This window comes from Schistocerca cancellata, chromosome 7, assembly GCF_023864275.1.
Source record: "Schistocerca cancellata isolate TAMUIC-IGC-003103 chromosome 7, iqSchCanc2.1, whole genome shotgun sequence".
Classification (NCBI taxonomy): Eukaryota; Metazoa; Arthropoda; class Insecta; order Orthoptera; family Acrididae; genus Schistocerca; species Schistocerca cancellata.
The window spans coordinates 340,106,331-340,128,140 of NC_064632.1; the positions used below are offsets into that span (position 1 = coordinate 340,106,331).

At 42.1% G+C, this 21,810-nt stretch overlaps 1 protein-coding gene across 1 annotated transcript in view; it reads left to right on the top strand.

Moving 5' to 3' along the window:
- The first annotated feature begins 1,351 nt into the window (after positions 1 to 1,351).
- The window catches only part of LOC126091843 (uncharacterized), a 443,987-nt gene continuing 423,528 nt past the window's right edge, over positions 1,352 to 21,810 (top strand). Inside the window, exons 1-2 of the mRNA XM_049907099.1 lie at positions 1,352 to 1,371; positions 3,491 to 3,636. Coding sequence (XP_049763056.1) covers positions 3,621 to 3,636 — 16 coding nt within the window. The 5' untranslated portion in view covers positions 1,352 to 1,371; positions 3,491 to 3,620. The remainder of the gene's footprint in view (positions 1,372 to 3,490; positions 3,637 to 21,810) is intronic.

The window sequence follows — 21,810 nt, forward strand, 5'->3', positions numbered from 1 at the left end:
CAGATCGTTAGCCTACGCCAACACTTCAGACCTCTACCCTCCATCACTGCTAACTTCTACCGAGCGAGGTGGCGCAGTGGTTAGCACACTGGACTCGCATTCGGGAGGACGACGGTTCAATCCCGTCTCCAACCATCCTGATTTAGGTTTTCCGTGATTTCCCTAAATCGTTTCAGGCAAATGCCGGGATGGTTCCTTTGAAAGGGCACGGCCGATTTCCTTTCCAATCCTTCCCTAACCCGAGCTTTGGCTCCGTCTCTAATGACCTCGTTGTCGACGGGACGTTAAACACTAACCACCACCACCACCACTGCTAACTTCTCACATCTAACAGCCGTCACTGCTGGCGACCAACTTCCAACTGCCCAACAGAACTGACGATTAACTTCCAACAACGAGTCCATCCAGCCACAGAATCTCTTACGAAGAAAGGGGAGTCAGAGATCCAATGCAAAGCGCTGCACAGCGCTGCCAACACAGAAGCAGCCCACTTACAAGATAACCAGCTCTGGCTTTTTCAAATGAATCATCCAGAAAAGCGCCTTGAATGTTTTAGAGAAACCACTGAAACGTAAGTCTGGTGGCAAACAGGGATTAGGAAATTATGATTTTAGTGGTTTCGCCACTGCATCACCTATGCGACGGATGCACGAGGAGAAATGAAAGCGTTTCCGTGTTTCTATGTTCTGCAAGAATTTACTCAAAAAGTGAAAGCTGATATTCGGCATTCCTGGGTAAAACTCAATTGTGGAGAATAGCAGAGCAACAGCGGTCGGGGGAGGTGGGGAGGGGGGGAGGCGGGGGAGGAATGGCAACTGCAACACCCCGCCGCCTCACGTAGGAAAAAATATCAGCTCACATCGAATTCGCATCTTGCCCCACCACACACAGAGCCATCTATGAATTCAGCATCAGTTTCAAAATAGTGAAACATATAATGAGTACTAAGCAATAACAAGTGCACCCAGAATCAACTGGCGTGAAATCTCGGAATTGTATGTCCATTTATCACGAAGCTAGTATGAGTTATCCCCCCCCCCCTCTTCCGCCGACACCACCCCCGCCATCCGTCTTCGCCACACTCCTTATGTCGAAACCCGGTATGCTCTTGCAGCAGAGTTAAGCAGTTTTGGAACTTCCTAACGAAATGCTTTAGTTGTTAAGCAACACGCTGTCTGATGCGTGTCTTCTTACGAAAATTTAGCAGAGTTACATCTATATGGATTCATCGATCGTCAGCCGTCGTCCGCTAGCACGCACGAAGCGCATTTGTGTCCAGGCTGCTGCCATGACAACTGTCAACAAACCGGCGTTGCGACCATGCACGCTTCGGATGCGGCACAGTCGTTACAAAGGCCACGTGCATGGCAGGTGAGTACTGTTTTGTTTACCTCAGTGCAGTAGCTCTCCTACCTAGTCACTGCACCGGAAAGATCGCATTTCGGAAAGACGTAACGTGGATATTCAGAATTCAGGATGTACTGTACGGCATCATTGTCATGTCTTTTTCTTTCTTTTCTTTTTCACATTTCCGCCATTTGACTGTTAATTGCTCATCTATTTTACACGATCATAATTTCGGCTGTATAGCCATTCTCAGATGCATGTTGAAATGTTAAAATGGTCTTACATGTTTTTTTCGGCGATGACGTGACGCAGATGGGTCAGACGTATTGTAACATTTCAACATGCATTTGAGAATGGCTATAAAGCCGAAGCATGATCGTGTAAAATAAATGAACAGTTAACAGTCAAAAAACTTATATACGACTGTGGTCCCCCACGACGGAAAGCTCATTAATTGTCACTTTTTGAAAACACGTGTTCCTTCTGCTCCTAGACAACCTCGTAACAACAAAAACATAACATGTTACTAAATCGAATAAATCTATTTTACTTTCTACAGTTGAAACACGATCACATTGCCACAGAGTCAGCACCACACACGAGTTAACCGCATGCGTGGCAATTCCTGTGGCTCTTGTAAATGAATAACTTTGAGTACGACGAGCTTTGGGTATCACGAACAATGACGCCACAGCAATTGCCGATTATCGGTGAACTGAGCAATGAACAGCGAAATGCTAGAAATGGTCCAGAAGTTGAGTGACTTCCTCCAGTCTAATACATACAGTCATGACACTACAGTTCACTTTTATTATATACTGCGACAGCAGCGCTCCAAGCGGACAGTAAGCTACACTTCTGAATACGATATCAGACGAGTGCGAATAGTATCCCTTATATTGATACAGAACATAATTTTTACAATAGTGCCACAAAAAGAATGTCGTTTGGTTTTAGGAACGAAAAATGGCCAGTAAAAAGCAGAAAAGCTGACTTGCAGAAAAACGTCATATGTCAAGTCAACAAGGTGAATTTTTCTTCTATAGACTTCCAATCAGCGTAGGAAATTTGTATGGAATACAATACCAACATTATTTAACGTGTCCGCCGCTCGTGGTCTCGCGGTAGCGTTCTCGCTTCCCGAGCACGGGGTCCCGGGTTCGATTCCCGGCGGGGTCAGGGATTTTCACCTGCCTCGAGATGACTGGGTGTTTGTGTTGTCCTCATCATTTCATCATCATCCAGGAAAGTGGCGAAATTGGACTGAACAAAGATTGGATAATTGTACGGGCGCTGATAACCACGCAGTTGAGCGCCCCACAAACCAAACATCATCATCATCATCATCATTATTTAACGTGCCAAATAACTCGGCAGAACTGTAGCGAAAGGGAAATGCATACATAAGTGATAATAAAACGTCAAAATTAATAAAATTGTTTCCTAACAGAGCAGAAACCATTTGCTCAATTGTTGCTACGTCTGAGCCATAAACGGCAAGAATCTTCAACATAGTCAGTTTTGAAGCGATAAAAGGCATTTTACAGAAAGTGTTCCTGCATTAGAAATCGAGTAAAGGGTAATAATTTGTGAATCTTTAGACGCCATACAAAATAGTTATGCGTCGAGGAAAAATTCCTATCACAATAAGAATAGACAACAATAGATTATTTGCTCTTAAACCTGAAATACGTGTTTATATTCTTTTGCCTTGAGCGGAGTAGTTATAGGTATGTTCGAAAGTATTTCTTCATAAATAAGTCGTAGCTTATGTAACTCAATCAGTAAAATACGGATGCTTTCACATTCATTTCACGATCATTCACGCCTCTTGATAATTTACTAATGCTTGTAAGGCAATATGTATCAACTATTTCGTTAATTAAGTAGAAAAGTAATTGAAAACAAACAATCTTAGGCTGGATTTCTCACAGCTAGGGACGCTAGAGTCGTTCCAACTGTCAAGTGGTAACAATTTTCACAGCAGTGTGTCGCGATTGTATATTGAGACTGAACTTCCTCGTGACCTAATGCAGTAAACGTATTAAGTAATATACTCGTCTAAGGGTTCTCGTTGAAACTGTAGTGTTAATTCTCAGTAAAAATCCAAGGTATCAATAATGTTTATGATTTTCTTTGTCAGGAAAGTAGCTGATCATCGAAGAAGCCGGAACCACACAGATGTAGATGATGTAGGAGTGCAAGCGATCTCTATCTAATCTGGTGTCAAACTGCATCCAGCTGAGCGTACTGGTCTGAATTCCTTGCACAACATGGAGGCTACGAAGTGTAAGTAGAACGCAAAAAGAAAATATTTCTTGAATTCAGCGCTTACGTAAATCTACTAAATCGGATATTGCAGATTTCTAGACAAAAACAAAATGAACTGTTACAAAACTAGAGCAGTAAACGGAGATAGTTCCGCTGTGCTTTTCAAAACTCAAGTGTGATCTGGACATTGACAGACCAATTAGATAACTGATGCAGCAGACATCGCTAAACTGGATATTATTAGGCAAATGTATAAGTGCGTGTCATTCATAAACGCAGACACCACTTGGACAAAGTTGAGATCCTCTACCCAGGCATAGCATTGCTAATGATAAAAACTGCGAATGAACTACGCAAGTACTACTTCAGTAGAAACCGATATTAACACGTTCAGGGACACTTTTTTCTCAGTCTAGAGCCAAATACATCTGCTGTAGCGTCCGGTATAATGAAATGTATAAATAAAATATATGATTAATTATGAATATTAGTGTTTAGCTTAAATTTAATTAAATAGGATCGTGCTACAGATCCGACTTTAATATTCCAGGTTATCAAAAAAATTGGCTCTGAGCACTATGCGACTTAACTTCTGAGGTCATCAGTCACCTAGAACTAAGAACTAATTAAACCTAACTAACCTAAGGACATCACACACATCCAAGCCCGAGGCAGGATTCGAACCTGCGACCGTAGCGGTCGCTCGGTTCCAGACTGCAGCGTCTAGAACCGCACGGCCACTCCGACCGGCCCGGGTAATCAAAAAGTCAGTATAAATTTGAAAACTGAATAAATCGCGGAATAATGTACATAGCGAGGTACAAATTGACACACATGCTTCGAATTACATGGGGTTTTATTAGAACCAAAAAAAAAAAATACAAAAGTTCAAAATATGTCTGACAGATGGCGCTTCATCTGATCAGAATAGCAATAATTAACATAACAAAGTAAGACAAAACAAAGATGATGTTCTTTACAGGAAATGCTCAATATGTCCACCATCATTCCTCAACAATAGCTGTAGTCGAGGAATAATGTTGTGAACAGCACTGTAAAGCATGTCCGGAGTTATGGTGAGGCATTGGCGTCGGATGTTCTTTCAGCATCCCTAGAGATGTCGGTCGATCACGATACACTTGCGACTTCAGGTAACCCCAAAGCCGATAATCGCACGGACTGAGGTCTGGGAACCTGGGAGGCCAAGCATGACGAAAGTGTCGGCTGAGCACACGATCATCACCAAACGACGCGAGCAAGAGATCTTTCACGCGTCTAGCAATATGGGATGGAGCGCCATCCTGCATAAACATCGTACGTTCCAGCATGTGTTTACCAGGCTGGGATGATGCGGTTCGGTAACATGTCGGTGTACCTCTCACCCGTTATGGTAGCAGTTACAAAACCAGAATCACGCATTTCCTCGAAGAAAAAAGGCCTGATAACGGTAGATGTGGTAAATCCAACCCATACCGTGACTTTCTCGTCGTGCAGTGGAGTTTCCACGACAGTTCTAGGATTTTCGGTAGCCCAAATTCTGCAGTTGTGGGCGTTGACAGGCCCTCGGAGCGTGAAATGAGTTTCGTTGGTCCACAACACGTTACTCAACCAATCATCATCTTCTGCCATCTTTTGAAACGCCCACACCGCAAATGCCCTCCGCTTCACTAAATCGTCAGGTAAACAGTTCATGATGCCGATGGATTTTGTACGGATAGCATCGGAGGGAACGCCTAAGTGCCAACCAAACAGTAGTGTATGGAATGCCGGTGCGACGTGTGACTGCACGAGCGCTAACTTCCCCGTGCATAGACGAACCCGCTACAGTCTCCATTTCTTCCTGGACTGTCTCGGCAGCATTACGCCTTGTGCTCGGTTGGCCACTACGGGGTCTATCGTCTAAACAACCCATGGCTTAGAACTTAGAAATCATTTTCACCGCACTGCATTTGTCAATGGACCTTTACCCATTCCAATCCCCTTCCTATGGCGATAGGATCGTAACACTGAACTAGCACATTCCCCATTCTGATAATACAGCTTCACTAAAAGCGCCTTTTCAGGTAACGTCAACATGTTGCGACTGCTGGAGCATCTGATTCTCTCTCTCTCTTTTTTTTTTTTTCTTTATTGTGATTTCATTCCCCTGACCCATATGGACAGGGGAGGGCTGTCAGCGGCACAATCCGCCGCTCTTCAGCCGAGAGACACGACAACTAAAACAAGAATAAAATGATACATACATAATGAGATAAAAAAGGGGAACATAAAACAGAGTAAGGGGAGAAAATGGAGGTAAAAAGACATGGACATGTAGACGTTCATGGGGGACAGTTAAAAAAGTCACCAGAAAGTTAAAAAACACAGTCGGCGATGCTTGAAACACAGAGAAGACACTGAATGCGCATGCACAGGTTAAAAGTTGGCCACAGTATTAAAAACACTCCGAAACAACACACTTAAAACCCACTAGCAGCACATACAACGAAGAGTAAAACTACCAGGTGGGACCTGCCGAGGGAAAGGTCAGGGAGGATGGAAAAGGAGGGGAGAGCATGGGGCAGCTGAGGAAGCGGCGGGATGGAGAGAGGAGGGGCAACCGTGGGTTCACAAAGAGGCAGGAGACACGTGGGGTGGGAGAGGAAAAGGGAAGACAGGGCAGGAGTGAGCGCAGAGACACTGAAAGGAGGCACAAGAGATGGAGGGGGAGTAGGAGGGGAAAGCCGCTCAGAAGGAGGGAGGGGGAGGAGAGGGAGCCCTGAGGAGGAGGCAGGAAGAGGGGGTTAGAGTTGGTAGGAAGGGTAGATGTCAGGGCGAAGCTCATCATCCGGGAGGGGTAGATGGTGGAAGTTGTGTTGGGAAAGGAGATGGAGGGTGTGGAGATGGAGAGAGGGAGGGACACAACGGTAAAGGCGCGGCAACTGGTAGGGAGTGGAGAGGAAGGGAGACACCAGGGGGTGAGGGGGATCAAGGCGGCGTACAATATATAGTGTGCGATTTTCTCTCTCATTACAGCTCCTTTTATACACGATTGTCATGCGCAGTCACTGACGTTTTGCTGTCCAGCGCCATCTGTCGGACATTTTGTGAACTTTGTTTTTTTTCGGTTCTAATAAAACTCCATGTCATTCCAAGCATGTGTGTCAATTTTTATCTCTCTATCTACATTATTCCGTGGTTTATTAAGTTTTCAAATTTATAATGACTTTTTGATCTCCCGGTAATTCCACTGACATGCGAGGACAATAATGTAAAATACCTCTGAGCATAGAATACAAGTAGTATGGGATGCCATATAGAATTTGGTTATTATTTTAGAAACTTGAAAAGAAAAAAAATTAACAATAAAGGATGATCTAAGTGCACTAAAAATAAGTAACTAAGAATTATGAAATACCTTAGACTTATTCAGTATCTTTCATAGTCGTTCAGCATATTAAAGATTTGATCTTTGAGTTGGAAGACCAACTGAATAATTTTCTATATTAATGCACGCGGTCATAGGAGCAGCCAAAATTTACGTACTGCTCGACAACACATCCAGAAAGGAAGACGACCACAGGAAGGAAAATAAAATTGAATCGTATAAAACAAGCGCTGGGTGACAGATTCGCCCTATGATACGTTTCTCCTTCTCTCTCTAAATACTGAGAAATATGATTAAAGATATTTCTCAGGAGGTCGCGATATAAAAAGAATGGATGCAAAAAATTTCTGCATAACTGACAATCGCAGCGAGAAAGGGAACTCTGCAATGACGATGAACATAAAAAATTATGTTTCTAAATAGTATTCTGGAATTTCAGGATAATTATAAGCCAGCAGCGTTTATATGAAGATCCATTGTCATGCTTAAATGGTGGGGCCACGACACCACGGCAGTGAGGTGACTGACGACGTCATTGTTCAGTGTTAGATTATCGAGTACTTTAACAAAACTCTTACGTACAAATGTACGCAAAAAACTGGAAATGATCGGTAAATAAATCTTAGGGCGGTCCTGCTTTGTAATAATGAGTAGGTAACGAAAGAACATGTATCGTTTTCAGTGCTGTATCACCGAACAATCCGCTCTCAGTCTTTTCCGAACAGCCACTGTAACAATAAAAATACATATGAAATGGTATTTACATGACACGAATCGTGAAAGATAACTTGCTGCGGGCCGAGCGGTCTTAGGCGCTGCAGTCGCGGACTGTGCGGCTGGTCCCGGCGGAGGTTCGCGTCCTCCCTCGGGCATGGGTGTGTGTGTTTGTCATTAGGATAATTTAGGTTCAGTCGTGTGTAAGCTTAGGGACTGATGACCTTAGCAGTTAAGTCCCATAAGATTTCACACACATTTCAACATTTTTTTTTAACTTGCTTCGAAATAAGTACAATAAACATTAAGATTAAAATATGATCAATTTCAGTGGTCACCAAACTGTTTTGCTCAAAAGCCAATACTGATATTGTGGGGTGGCATCTAAATGTCCAAATTTTTGTGAATTCCTAAGGGACTAAACTGCTGAGGTCATCGGTCCATAGACTTACACACTACTTAAACTAACTTAGTCTAACTTATGCTAAGAGCAACAGAGACGCCAATGCCCGAGGCAGAACTCGAACCTCTGGCGGGAGAGGCCGCGCAATCCGTGACATGGCACCTCAAACCGCGCGGCCACTCCGCGCCCCAGCGGCGTCTACGGCTACATAACAGTGAATCACTTTAATATTCTGACACTATAAAACGAAGGGCTTATTTCAATAGTGGTACATGTCCATTTTTGTTCATTCTGAGATACAGAGTCCTAAAGTTAAATGAGTACTGAAAAATCTGCAGTTGAGATACCAGAAATATTCAAGCATTTGGTTTCTTGCTAGAGATGAACCTTTCTTTCTGTTTGTTTGGACCATTTATTTCAGAAGCATTATAGACAGAAAAGTGGAGGTAATGGACCTGTACCACTATTGAAATAAGCCCTTCATATGTTAACCTTGTAGCATCATAGCTTTATTCGTAACAAAACAAACAAAACATATAACCAAGTTTTATATTTCGTTATTTGTCTTGCAGATAATAGCATATACTTCATTAAGATGACATACATAAGTTCTTTTGTGATACTATTTAAATATAACTCGGTCCTATCTTCACGTTACTTTAATATTCGGACACTTTGCAGAAATAATCATTTCAAGACAAGATTTTGTGGAACATTAAATGTTTCAATATCTTGTCGGGTAGCCATTCTGTTTTATCACTTCTTTTAAACACTGCGGCATACTGCAAATGATCTTTTTTAAATAGTCCTTATGTAGACTGTCCCACTCTTTTTTTAAGAGTTTCCTTGGACGACACCGGTGTTTTTCTAATACGTTGCTCCAGTTCTCCCCACACATTCTCAATGGGGTTCAGATCTGGTTATTGAGGTGGTGGTTGTAAGACTTTGAGGCAATTTTACAACAAATATTCCTGCACAATGCGAGTCTTATGTTTCGGGTAATAATCCTAGTAAAACTTGAATGTGTTTGATATCCCCATGGTTGCAGCACTTTTCCGTAAATTGTTCTTTACTATGTTCAAATAGACATATTTTTCCATAATACTGTCGATGAACAACAATTCGCCCGGTCCAAATATCGAACACTGGACTCGCATTCGGGAGGACGACGGTTCAATCCCGTCTCCGACCATCCTGATTTAGGTTTTCCGTGATTTCCCTAAATCGTTTCAGGCAAATGCCGGGATGGTTCCTTTGAAAGGGCACGGCCGATTTCCTTCCCAATCCTTCCCTAACCCGAGCTTGCGCTCCGTCTCTAATGACCTCGTTGTCGACGGGACGTTAAACACTAACCACCACCACCACCAAATATCGATATACAGCCCCAGAAAAGAACGTTACCAACTCCATGCTCTACAGTTGGTTTAATATTTGTGAGCGTAAATTCTTCGTTTTTCTTCCGCCACCCCATGCTTCGTTCATCCGACCCAAAAACGTTAAATTTACTTCCGTCGGCAAAAATGACGTAGTTACACCATATTTCATCCCTCGTAATAAACCCCCTGACAAAGTACAATCTCTTTTTTCGATTCTGTTCATTCACACATGGTTCTTCCTGGCCACTCTTCCATTGTACCCACTTTCATTCAATTCTCTGCGAATCGTTTGAGGATATACCTTCTTGCCAGTCTCGATTAGCAGCTCACGTGTTAATCTGGGTGCGCTGAGTGTAGGATCCTTCTTTATTTTCCGTATCAGCTACCCCTCGTCACATGCATCCAGCTTCGGTGGCTGGCCCTTTGCGGTATAGAGTCGATACGCTCCTCATTTTTGAATCGTCTGACGATATCTGCCACGGTACTCCTACGTATGTTGAGTGTGGCAGCAATTTGTCTATGTCATTTACCTTTCGCGTTGTGAAAAATCACAAGCTGTCATATCTCAAAACTAGTGTTAGCTTTGCGTGACATCGTACCGTCTGGACAGTCGACTGCGCTTGTAAACACACACTTGCCTTCTGACTCGAAGTGCTTACCCCCGTGTGAACGGCGAAAACAAGAGCGGCGGTGCCATCTGTCCGGATATTAAAGTAACGTGACCATCGAAGAGTGCTTTATTTCAATCGTATTATTTAACAAGCGGTACACGTTGTGTCAACATCATTCATACTATTATTTACTAGACATCTACCTTCTTATAATACGTAGATATATTATATTTGTCTTTTATTCAGAATACAGTTACGATGCATCAAAGTAAAACTCTCTTAGTGTCCGAATATTAACACTATGCCGTCCGGCGACACCACAGTAGCGTCGTCTGCATAGTATCGCTCAGTGGCCGACGACACCACAGTGGTGTTGTGAGCATAGTACCGCGCAGTAGCTGGCGACAGCACTTTAGTATCTTTTGCATTCTGTTGGTGTTTTGTTTAGGTAACAATAAGTTACACACGACAACAAGTTTTTTTGTTTTTATCAGTAATTGTGCCCTTTCATCATGGCGGACGAGGAAGACAATAGGATTATTTACGATGAATGCGCGGACGTCTTGTCTTACGTTCCGGACGACTTGGCCGATTGGGAAGAAGACATTGGATATCAAAAAAATGAAAGTGAAGCAGAATCGTAGGAAGATAGTGAAATACGTCCAAGAAGAATTCAGCGAACGCTACGGTTGCCAACTGATTCGGCTGAATCAGACCAAGAAGACGGTGCACAGTGGTCAGACTTTGATTTACCGACGACCAATAATAAATTTGAAGGATGCCCGGGTCCAAATATATTTCCCAAAGGTCCACAGAGCGTCGAATATATCGTAGAATTATATATTGGCAACGATCTAATTGAATACACTAGCAACGAAACCAACAAATACTACAGTCAAATTCCAATAGAAGGAAACTGGATTTTAAAAAATGTCAAATTTGTCAACGTCACGGGACCCGAAAATATAAAATGGTTTGGGCTTGCTATCCTTATGGGAACTGTAAAAAAAGCATGGATTGATGATTGTGGTCAACGAATCCGTTGAGAGACACACCGATATTTCGCAAAACGATGTCCCGCAACCGATTCAAACAAATATTATCATTTTTACATTTTTCCGACAGCAACAAGAAGTCGGACAATGCCGACCGGCTTGTCAAACTGCAATTCGTAATTGATTATTTTTCCCAAAAAGTTTAAAGAAACGATTAATCGAAGTCAAAACATCTCAAATTGAAGGAATGATACCATGGCGTGGACGGTTAAATTTTAAAGTTTACAATCCGTCGAAAATTACGAAATGCGGCATACTCATTCGGATACTGTGCGATTCGAGTACGGGATACATTTCCTCATTCAAGACATATTCCGGCGCTGGACAGCCTTTAGCAAAAACATTGGTGGAACTACTGACATCTTGTGATAGAAAGTGGCATCACCTCTGCATGGAAGATTATTATAACACTGTAGAACTTGCAGAGAATTTACATGTAAAGAAAATTCGGGTTTTTGGAACGATACAGCAAAATAGAGGATTAGAGGAAAGTTAAAGCGCGCAAAAGCCAGTGTGTCTGAAGCTTGTCATCAACGGAAAGGTGACTGCGGCCGGCGACAAGCGAAGTAATCCGAACTAGCGCTGCCAGCGCCAAGTGAATAAATTTGTACCAGACTTGCAGAGGGCAAAGTGTTAAGGTTATTCACTGCAAGTACCGATCTTATTATTAATTGATAACCTTAATTAATTAGTGTGTTTTGATTCCTCATAGACTACCTACAGTAAGGGCGGGATAAGTTGGCCACTGGTCCCCAAGTAGGTCTACTTATCTTAAAAATCGGCACCATTTGGAACACTTCGTCTCGACTTTTCTGTTCCAGACTGCTGCCACCCTCAGAAATCCCGAAGTTGTGACACTGCAAGTGCCTAATAAAATGTTGTTGTGTTGTCTGCGTGAGCGGAAGGTTAATTGATTAATAACAGTTAATTTACTTATATTTAAATGCTTTGAGGAATGTGGGGCATGATTACAGATTTTTACCAAATATTACGAGAGTCATTTTTCCTCCTGCAACGGCCTTAATATAAATTCATATTTCTTGCTACAGGGTGACTCTTATTCACGTTTAAAAACCTCCAAAACCTTGTAGCTCACGCAGAGGCAAGTAATTTAATATAGGATACATGGGCTATGGATATCATATCTTGAACACGTGACGTCACCAGACGACGTACCCCGTAACACGGGCAGCGGTTGAGCCTAGTAGTTCGTTGCACCTGATCATCCCAGGGAATCATTCCAACCCAATTCAAGTATTCAAGTCGGTGTGGGTGCGCGCATCCATGCGCGGCATTATCACGTGGGGCTCAGGATTCGATTTATGCGACTAGCAGGCAATTTTTTTTTTTTTCACTGCGTGAGACAGTCATGTGTTTACATTGCGGTATTAATTTATTTACCTGTCTCGTTGGTTTGTTGAAAAGTACAATACAACATAAACTTATCGTATTACGTCACAAGTAAATCGATATAAGTTTCATATTGCGTCATTACCAATAATGCCGGTCGCTGTGGCCGAGCGGTTCTAGGCGCTTCAGTCCGAAGCTGCGCTGCTGCCACGGTCGCAGGTTCGAATCCTGCCTCGGGTATGGATGTGTGTGATGTCCTTAGGTTAGTTAGGTTTAAGTATTTCTAAGTCTAGGGGACTGATGACCTCAGATGTTAAGTCCCATAGTGCTTAGAGCCATTTTTGAACGAATAAATGGCTTACGTTTTCTTTATTATATAATGTTTGTAAAAAAAAAAAGAAAAAATGGGCCGGGGGGGGGGGATGGGTTGGGGGAAGGAAAGAAACATAAAATGAACAACTTCGGCTTGATTACAGCGAGGACAATAATTTTGTAACTTCTACATTTACAACAGATCACATTTACAAAAGGTGTTCGAAATTTGCAGCATTTGATTGAATGTAAGTATTGCATCGCTCGATCATCCCTTCACGCAAGCACTCGAAAATACCCTCCGTATTTCGAATCTGTCGTCATATGTTCAACATCTATCTTCACTTGTGTGGTATACCCCTACATTCGCAGCCCCATTTAACTTACATTAAATTACTTGTATCAGCGTCACGTACGTACCTACGATGTTTTCTAAACGTTAGTAAGAACCACGATACATGCACCGCTTTTGAAGACAAGCGTCTCTATAATGCGCATTTACGAATACATTTTACTTTTTTTATTATATATTTTTAAGCGTTAAACAATGCAGTCGATGTCTTCTTTTGTGTACATAAACTTACATATACAATTAGCCTGAATAAAGTATATGTGTTGTAAAATATATTTTAAATCATTATTGTCAGTCAAGATACAAAATTGCCCATCATGCAGCGCATGATGTATTCATTATATAACATTCATCTAAATGAAACTATGTTAGTACTTAATATCGTATTTAGGACACAATTTGGACTCTTCTGCTGGAATTTGTACATTAGTAGCTGATCGATAGGAAGCACACACACCCATGACCTTAGGGACCATTATGAGCTCTCCTGGTGGAATTTTTACGTTAGCAGGTGATTGGCACGACGTACACATGCCCATGTCCTCAGCATTCATTTCGAACTCTTCTGCTGGAATTATACGTTAGCAGCTGACCGATAGGAGCCACACACGCCCGTTATTTATCACCGGAAGACAAACAGTAAAAATCTCCCTCTCACATCCTCCATACCCGCAGCGGTCGCGCTACCTACTCTTCTGCCGCTTAGGTAGGTCGTCAACTTTACTTACATCAAGGCCAAATTCACCATTGTCATAAAAATTAAGCTCATGTTAAAATGTTGTAGTCTTTATAAGTATTTTTGTTCGTCTCTCTGCAGGAAAAAGACCCTATTAAGAACTCCTTAACGTTGGTTGACGTTTTTTAATTTGGCTGTTAATTGCCAGATAGGTTTTATTATAAAATACGGCTGAAAACTTCGGACGACAAGAATACTTGTTTCACCCGAGGGACAGGAATTACCACTAAAGCGTCTACAGCTCAAGTTCACATAGGAAAAAAGGCGCAAATATGCGGAACGAAAATCTACAGACATTGGCAACGATTTAATTAAACAATCACTTTTGATTTACGGTTCAGGTTTTTTGTTAAAAAAGAAAGAGAATATACACTGCACGCTCACATGAACAAATTTCTTTGAAATAGAGGAATAGTTGATACTAAATTTCACATTCACAAAACCGGTAATGTTATAACTAGCGATTAAACGTGGCCTTTTGCAAGAATTAGAATGTTTTGAACAAATTAATCAAGCTAAAATTAGAGAAGTTTACATTGGAATAGTGATGGATACTATACTGTACATACTTAGCATCGTATATAAAGTTAATCATTGCTCCCAACATTTATGTTGCCACTCAACATAAACCTTTTTTTCTGTTACTATTTGCAGGACAATATTACAGGAAACACTGCAAACTTCTTAGCCTCGGTGAAAGACACAGTTATTCAGCACGTGGTTCAAATGGTTCAAATGGCTCTGAGCACTATGGGACTTAACATCTGAGGTCATCAGTCCCCTAGAACTTAGAACTACTTAAACCTAACCAACCTAAGAACATGACACACATCCATGCCCGAGGCAAGATTCGAACCTGCGACCGTAGCAGCCGCGCGGTTCTGGACAGAAGCGCCTAGAACCGCTCGGCCACACCGGCCGGCTATTCAGCACATGCTGTGGCCGTCTAAAGAAATGTAGATCTCGAGGTTCTATGCATCCAACACAGTTGCAAAAATGTTCAAATGTGTGTGAAAACTTATGGGACTTAACTACTAAGGTCATCAGCCCCTAAGCTTACACACTACTTAACCTAAATTATCCTAAGGACAAACACACACACCCATGCCCGAGGGAGGACTCGAACCTCCACCTGGACCAGCCTCACAGTCCGTGACTGCAGCGCCTAAGACCGCTCGGCTAATCCCGCGCAGCACCAACACAGTTGCAATCAATAGCATAAGGTATATAACCCAAAATAACAATATAAACCTTAATGCTGTACAGACAGGTGGAAATTTCCGCCTAATTGCAACACTGTGGAGACAGCAAGCTTTTGGATATCATTACGTCGCTAGTGCAGACAGATCCGCACAGAAGTATCGTGGTTTTCGTGGTCACGATTCGTAGATAGAACATTTTTACATTCAATATCTGTAATGACCATGGCTTAAGCATCTGAAAAAAATTGCAACAACTGTCATAGCTAAGATGACGATTTTTCGTTTCTTCTTTTACTGGAACATACGAGATGGACCGTCACCCAGGCAAACGGCTGTACGAAAAATGCACCGCATGACAACCCATACTCTGGTGGCAAGTATTATGCTTTGGGGACACTCACCTGGGCTGCCATGGGGCCTATGGTAATATTCGAAGGCCCCTAGAAAGCTGTGGATTATGGAAACATTAACTGCGGACAGCCTACAGGTCTATGTTTTATGTCTTCCCAGAAGGCGAAGCCATTTTCCAACAGGATAACTGCCGAGATGTGATCAAAAAAAGAAGGTTGTAACCTTTCAAAAGTAAAAAATAATATGTATAACATTCACATTCAGTGTAACCCCCCAACAGTTTACTTCCGTGGCCGGCCGGAGTGGCCGTGCGGTTCTAGGCGCTACAGTCTGGAACCGAGCGACCGCTACGGTCGCAGGTTCGAATCCGGCCTCGGGCGTGGATGTGTGTGATGTCCTTAGGTTAGTTAGGTTTAATTAGTTCTAAGTTCTAGGCGACTGATGACCTCAGAAGTTAAGTCGCATAGTGCTCAGAGCCATTTGAACCATTTTACTTCCGTGATCTCGCAATTATAACGTGACTAACCTCTCAATAAAATTGTGGCCCACTTATAACCTTTCGATAGTTGACTGTGAATTTAAACTGACAAATTTTGGACGTCAGCAGTGCTGCGTCATGGCCCTGAAAGATCATTCTGAATAAACTGAAAATTCTTACCTCAATGAACTCGCCGGATAACGAGTAAAGATCTGATCCTATAAGAAATTTTTCTGGCACCGCCCAGTGAAGTGCTGGCCGCTGGATTTATCATTTATAAAAGAAAACGACTGATTTTTCTTTACGATAATCGGAGTGACCATGGACTGCAGAAATTAATAAATTCTCTAAATTCAGATGAATGATTATCAAAAAGTTAATTTTATAAAAAGGATTATTATTAAAAGATTTTTTTGAAACATATACATGGGACTTGATTTAACAATAGTATATATTTTTTTGTAGCAAACTAAATATGGGCGCGGCTGCTTTTACCTTATATTACATTGCTCAGGCACCGCCATCCCTCCCCACAACTGGTCCCGCCAACTCCATACACCAGACTGCCAGGTACTACTTACGCCTACTGACACTGCTCTTACTGCAGCCAACACTGCTCTCTGGTCTGAGATTCTCTTATAGCTTACATATCGCAGGCAGTGCGTGAGCAATCCATCGAAATTACATCTGCTCGAGTGCGCTAGCAATAAATTCCTTGGTCATGGACCTCTTACAAGGTGAATAATTGTATTAGAAACAAAATAATATAGCTTACATGGAATTTGATTTAATCTTATACAGTGTACTGTCCTTGGCTAGCATTGCACTTCTCCCAACGTTGAATCCATGATTGGAAGCATTTCTCCAAGCCTTCTTTTGAATGAGATTTAAACAGCTCTAGCGTGAGCCTCTCGATGTCAGGAACGGTATAAAACGTCTTCCTTTAAGAGCGGTTTTAATTTTTTGAAAGAGCCAGAAGTCACATGGTACCAAATCTGGTGAGTAACGTGGATGTGCACAGACAGAAATACTTCTTCCCGCTAAAAACTCGCGAATCAAAAGCGCACTGTGCCAATACCCGTTGTCGCTACGAAGAAGGAAACCTGGTCTCTTTCTTCGTATATCAAAAAAATGGCTCTGAGCACTATGGAACTTAATTTCTGAGGTCATCAGTCCACTAGAACTTAGAACTACTTAAACCTAACTAACCTAAGGACATCACACACATCCATGCCCGAGGCAGGATTCGAATTTATGACCGTAGCGGTCGCGCGGTTCCAGACTGTAGCGCCTAGAACCGCTCGGCTTTCGTATATCGTTTCGCAAACTTCGCACTGCGCCTTTGTAAAATTTGGCGTTTACAGTTGCTCCCCTTAGAATGAACTTTGATCTCACCACGCCCTCAATACCGAAGAAAACAATGAGCGTGACTTTGATATTCGATTTTGACTGACGTGTCTTTTTGGGACGAAGAGGGTCACTGGTTTTCCTTTCGGAACGCTAAACTTTCTCTCAGGGTCATACCTACAGACTCAAGTTTCATCTCCAGTTACAATTTTGAACTTGAAATCCGGATCTGAATGAATACGATCCTTCAACGCAGTACAAAAGTCACGCGATTTTCCTTCTATTCATCACTCAAAAATCTGGGAACAAATTTTGCAATCCTCTCACTTGAAAATTATCGGTAAAAATGCTTCTGATGGACCAGTACGAGATGCTAAGTTCTTCGATAAGCTATCGAATAGTTATTCGCTGTTTGAACGAACAATTTTTGCCACATTTTGGACAATGTTATCTGTTTTTGAGGTTAGTGGACGTTCTGAACATTGCTCGTCTCATTTTCGCTTTTAAATCGCTCGTACCACTTGTAAACAGTATTCAGAGTTACAGCATTATAGCCGTACACCAATTTTAACATTTCATGGGTTTCTTTAGCACTTTTTTGCAACTTGAAACAGAATTTAGTGAACACTCGTTGTTCGAAATCCACGACGCGCGAGAGATATGCTAAACACAGCCTCACTCTAGCCTCTCTGGAAGCTAACTGAGAAGTCAGAAAGTTCTCCGACTTAACGTTGCCTCTCTCAATGGATCAGGCTATCGGAAACATTGCATCAAATGATTGAAGCGTCAGCAGTTGCTGCTAGAAAATTTATTCAACGTATTTTTTGATCACATTTCGTATTTTTCACCAGCCCACAAACGTACTGTGGTGGTTTGTGCAGTACGATAGTGAAGGCACGATGATGTCTTCGCCACCATATTATCTTGATCTGAAGACGATGGAATGTATCGGGCGCCAGCTGAGCACTTCAAACCACCGGACCGTAATTTACGGGAATTACGTGACGAGTGCGTACAGATCTGGTCCCACATGCCTTCAGAAACCTATCAAGGACTTGTCGAATCCTTGTCACACTGAAACGCTGCTGCATTCAAAGGTGGATATCAAACACAGGATGTGAAATACGTGTTCTTAATGTTTCGGCTCATCAGTACCCTGGAAGTACCAGATGGGGGTTTCGGGAGAGATCGAGTGTTTTATGCCCACCTTTTGTCAATACTGTAATCTAGTCAGTTACTTTACATTTTAAAATTGTCAAAAAACCATTTATTGTTTATAATCAATTATGCTACAAGGTTCTATAAATGTTCAACATTTTTCACTGAAACTAAACCCTTAACTTTAGTAGACACCACTTTCCACAATGAGTGTAACATTTAATATTTTCAGGTTGAGGACCTTATGTAGACATCAGTGCCTCTTTAGAAGATCTGTCATGACTAAAAGCCCACAACAGCTAAAGAAATTTGCATTTTAAAATATTTTCTGGGGTCGTCGTAAAGTACTATCAGCTTGGTACTACACGTCCCTGAAAATACGTTGATATTGCTAAGAGTGAGCTAAAACATATTGTCAGGTTCTGGACCATACTTAGATATCAGTACATCTTTAAAAAGTATGTTGTTAACAGAAAGGCAGGGTATACAGTACTCTCCCTTTGATAATATAGGTCATGGAAAATGCATAGGTATTGCTAAGGTTAACCACACATCCGGCTCAAAGGTTTCCCATAGTTAAGTCTTTGTGTCAGATGTACCGTTCTTTTTCTTCTGATACGTCAATGGCGTTACTACTTCAAACACCTTTGATTGCCGAGGGTCCAGTGATATATTGTGCACTTTGTCGAAGTTTCTACCTGCGAGTGCAAATTTGACCCGTCCATCTTGTGAATCATTCTCAAGAGAAACATTTTCAATTAGCCATCAATTTCTTGTTGTTGTTGTTGTTGTGGTCTTCAGTCCTGAGACTGGTTTGATGCAGCTCTCCATGCTACTCTATCCTGTGCAAGCTTCTTCATCTCCCAGTACCTACTGCAACCTACATCCTTCTGAATCTGCTTAGTATATTCATCTCTTGGTCTCCCCCTACGATTTTTACCCTCCACGCTGCCCTCCAATACTAAATTGGTGATCCCTTGATGCCTCCGAACATGTCCTACCAACCGATCCCTTCTTCTGGTCAAGTTGTGCCACAAACTTCTCTTCTCCCCAATCCTATTCAATACTTCCTCATTAGTTATATGATCTACCCATCTAATCTTCAGCATTCTTCTGTAGCACCACATTTCGAAAGCTTCTATTCTCTTCTTGTCCAAACTATTTACCGTCCATGTTTCACTTCCATACATAGCTACACTCCATACAAATACTTTCAGAAATGACTTCCTGACACTTAAATCTATACTCGATGTTAACAAATTTCTCTTCCTCAGAAACGCTTTCCTTGCCATTGCCAGTCTACATTTTATATCCTCTCTACTTCGACCATCATCAGTTATTTTGCTCCCCAAATAGCAAAACTCCTTTACTACTTCAAGTGTCTCATTTCCTAATCTAATACCCTCAACATCACCCGATTTAATTCGACTACATTCCATTATCCTCGTTTTGCTTTTGTTGATGTTCATCTTATATCCTCCCTTCAAGACACCATCCATTCCGTTCAACTGCTCTTCCAAGTCCTTTGCTGTCTCTGACAGAATTACAATGTCATCGGCGAACCTCAAAGTTTTTATTTCTTCTCCATGGATTTTAATTCCTACTCCAAATTTTTCTTTTGTTTCCTTCACTTGTTGCTCAATATACAGATTGAATAACATCGGGGATAGGCTACAACCCTGTCTCACTCCCTTCCCAACCACTGCTTCCTTTTCATGCCCCTCGACTCTTATAACTGCCATCTGGTTTCTGTACAAATTGTAAATAGCCTTTCGCTCCCTGTATTTTACCCCTGCCACCTTTAGAATTTGAAAGAGAGTATTCCAGTCAACATTGTCAAAAGCTTTCTCTAAGTCTACAAATGCTAGAAACGTAGGTTTGTCTTTCCTTAATCTTTCTTCTAAGATAAGTCGTAAGGTCAGTATTGCCTCACGTGTTCCAGTATTTCTACGGAATCCAAACTGATCTTCCCCGAGGTCGGCTTCTACTAGTTTTTCCATTCGTCTGTAAAGAATTCGTGTCAGTACTTTGCAGCTGTGGCGTATTAAACTGATAGTTCGGTAATTTTCACATCTGTCAACACCTGCTTTCTTTGGGATTGGAATTATTATATTCTTCTTGAAGTCTGAGGGTATTTCGCCTGTTTTATACATCTTGCTCACCAGATGGTAGAGTTTTGTCAGGACTGGCTCTCCCAAGGCCGTCAGTAGTTCCAATGGAATGTTGTCTACTCCGGGGGCCTTGTTTCGACTCAGGTCTATATGTTTAAAATGAAAGAACAGGCTTCTTATATGCCTCCATCAACTTAGGATGAGTTCCCACTGGGGAAAAATCGCCAAGAAACTAATAATTTTATGTTACCACACGCTGGAATTTAGTACATTCCAATATCAAAAAACATTACTAGGAATATGAGTCAAAAGAGTGTTTTTATTTTATGCTGATGACTAGATAATCCTGAAAACATGCACAATAACTCTCTAACCAATTGAAAACACATTCAGAATGTGAAAATACAGTGGCTCCTCCTGGTAAAACACGGTAATGTTAACGTTTCTCTCCGGTAGATGATGATTACACTGTGATGACAAAAGTCATGGGATACCTTCTAATATAGTGTCGGACCTCCTTTTGCTCGCCGTAGTGCAGCAACTCGACGTCGCATGGACTCGACAAGTCTTTGGAAGTCCTCTGCAGGAATATTGAGCCATGCTGCCTCTATAGCCGACCATAATTGCGAAATTTTTGCCTGTACAGGATTCTGTGCACAAACTGACGTCTCGATTATGTCCCATAAAAGATCAGTTGGATTCAAGCCGCGCGATCCGGGTGGCCATATCATTGGCTTGATCTGTCCAGAAAGTTCTTCAAACCAGTCGTGGATTACTGTGGCCCGGTGACATGGCGCACTGCCATCCACAAAAATCCCATCGTTGTTTGGGAACATGAAGTCCACGAATGGCTGCAGATGGTCTCCAAGTAGCCGAACATAACCGTTTCCGCTAATGATCGGTTGACTTTGACCAATGGACCCAGTCAATTCCATGTAAACACGGCTCATACCATTATGGAGCCACCACCAGCTTGCACAGTGGCTTGTTTACAACTTGGGTCCATAGCTTCGTGGGGTCTGCACCACACTCGAACCCTACCATCAGCTCTTATGAACTGCAACCGGGACTAATCTGACCAGTCCACGGTTTTCCAACCGTCTAGGGTCCAATCGATACGGTCAAGAGCACAGGATAGGTGCTGCAGGCCATGTCGTGCTGTTAGCAATGGCACTCACGTCGGTCGTCAGCTGTCATAGCAAATTGGCGACAAATTTCGCTATAATGTCATAATGGATACGTTCGCCGTACCTGTCACATCGATTTCTG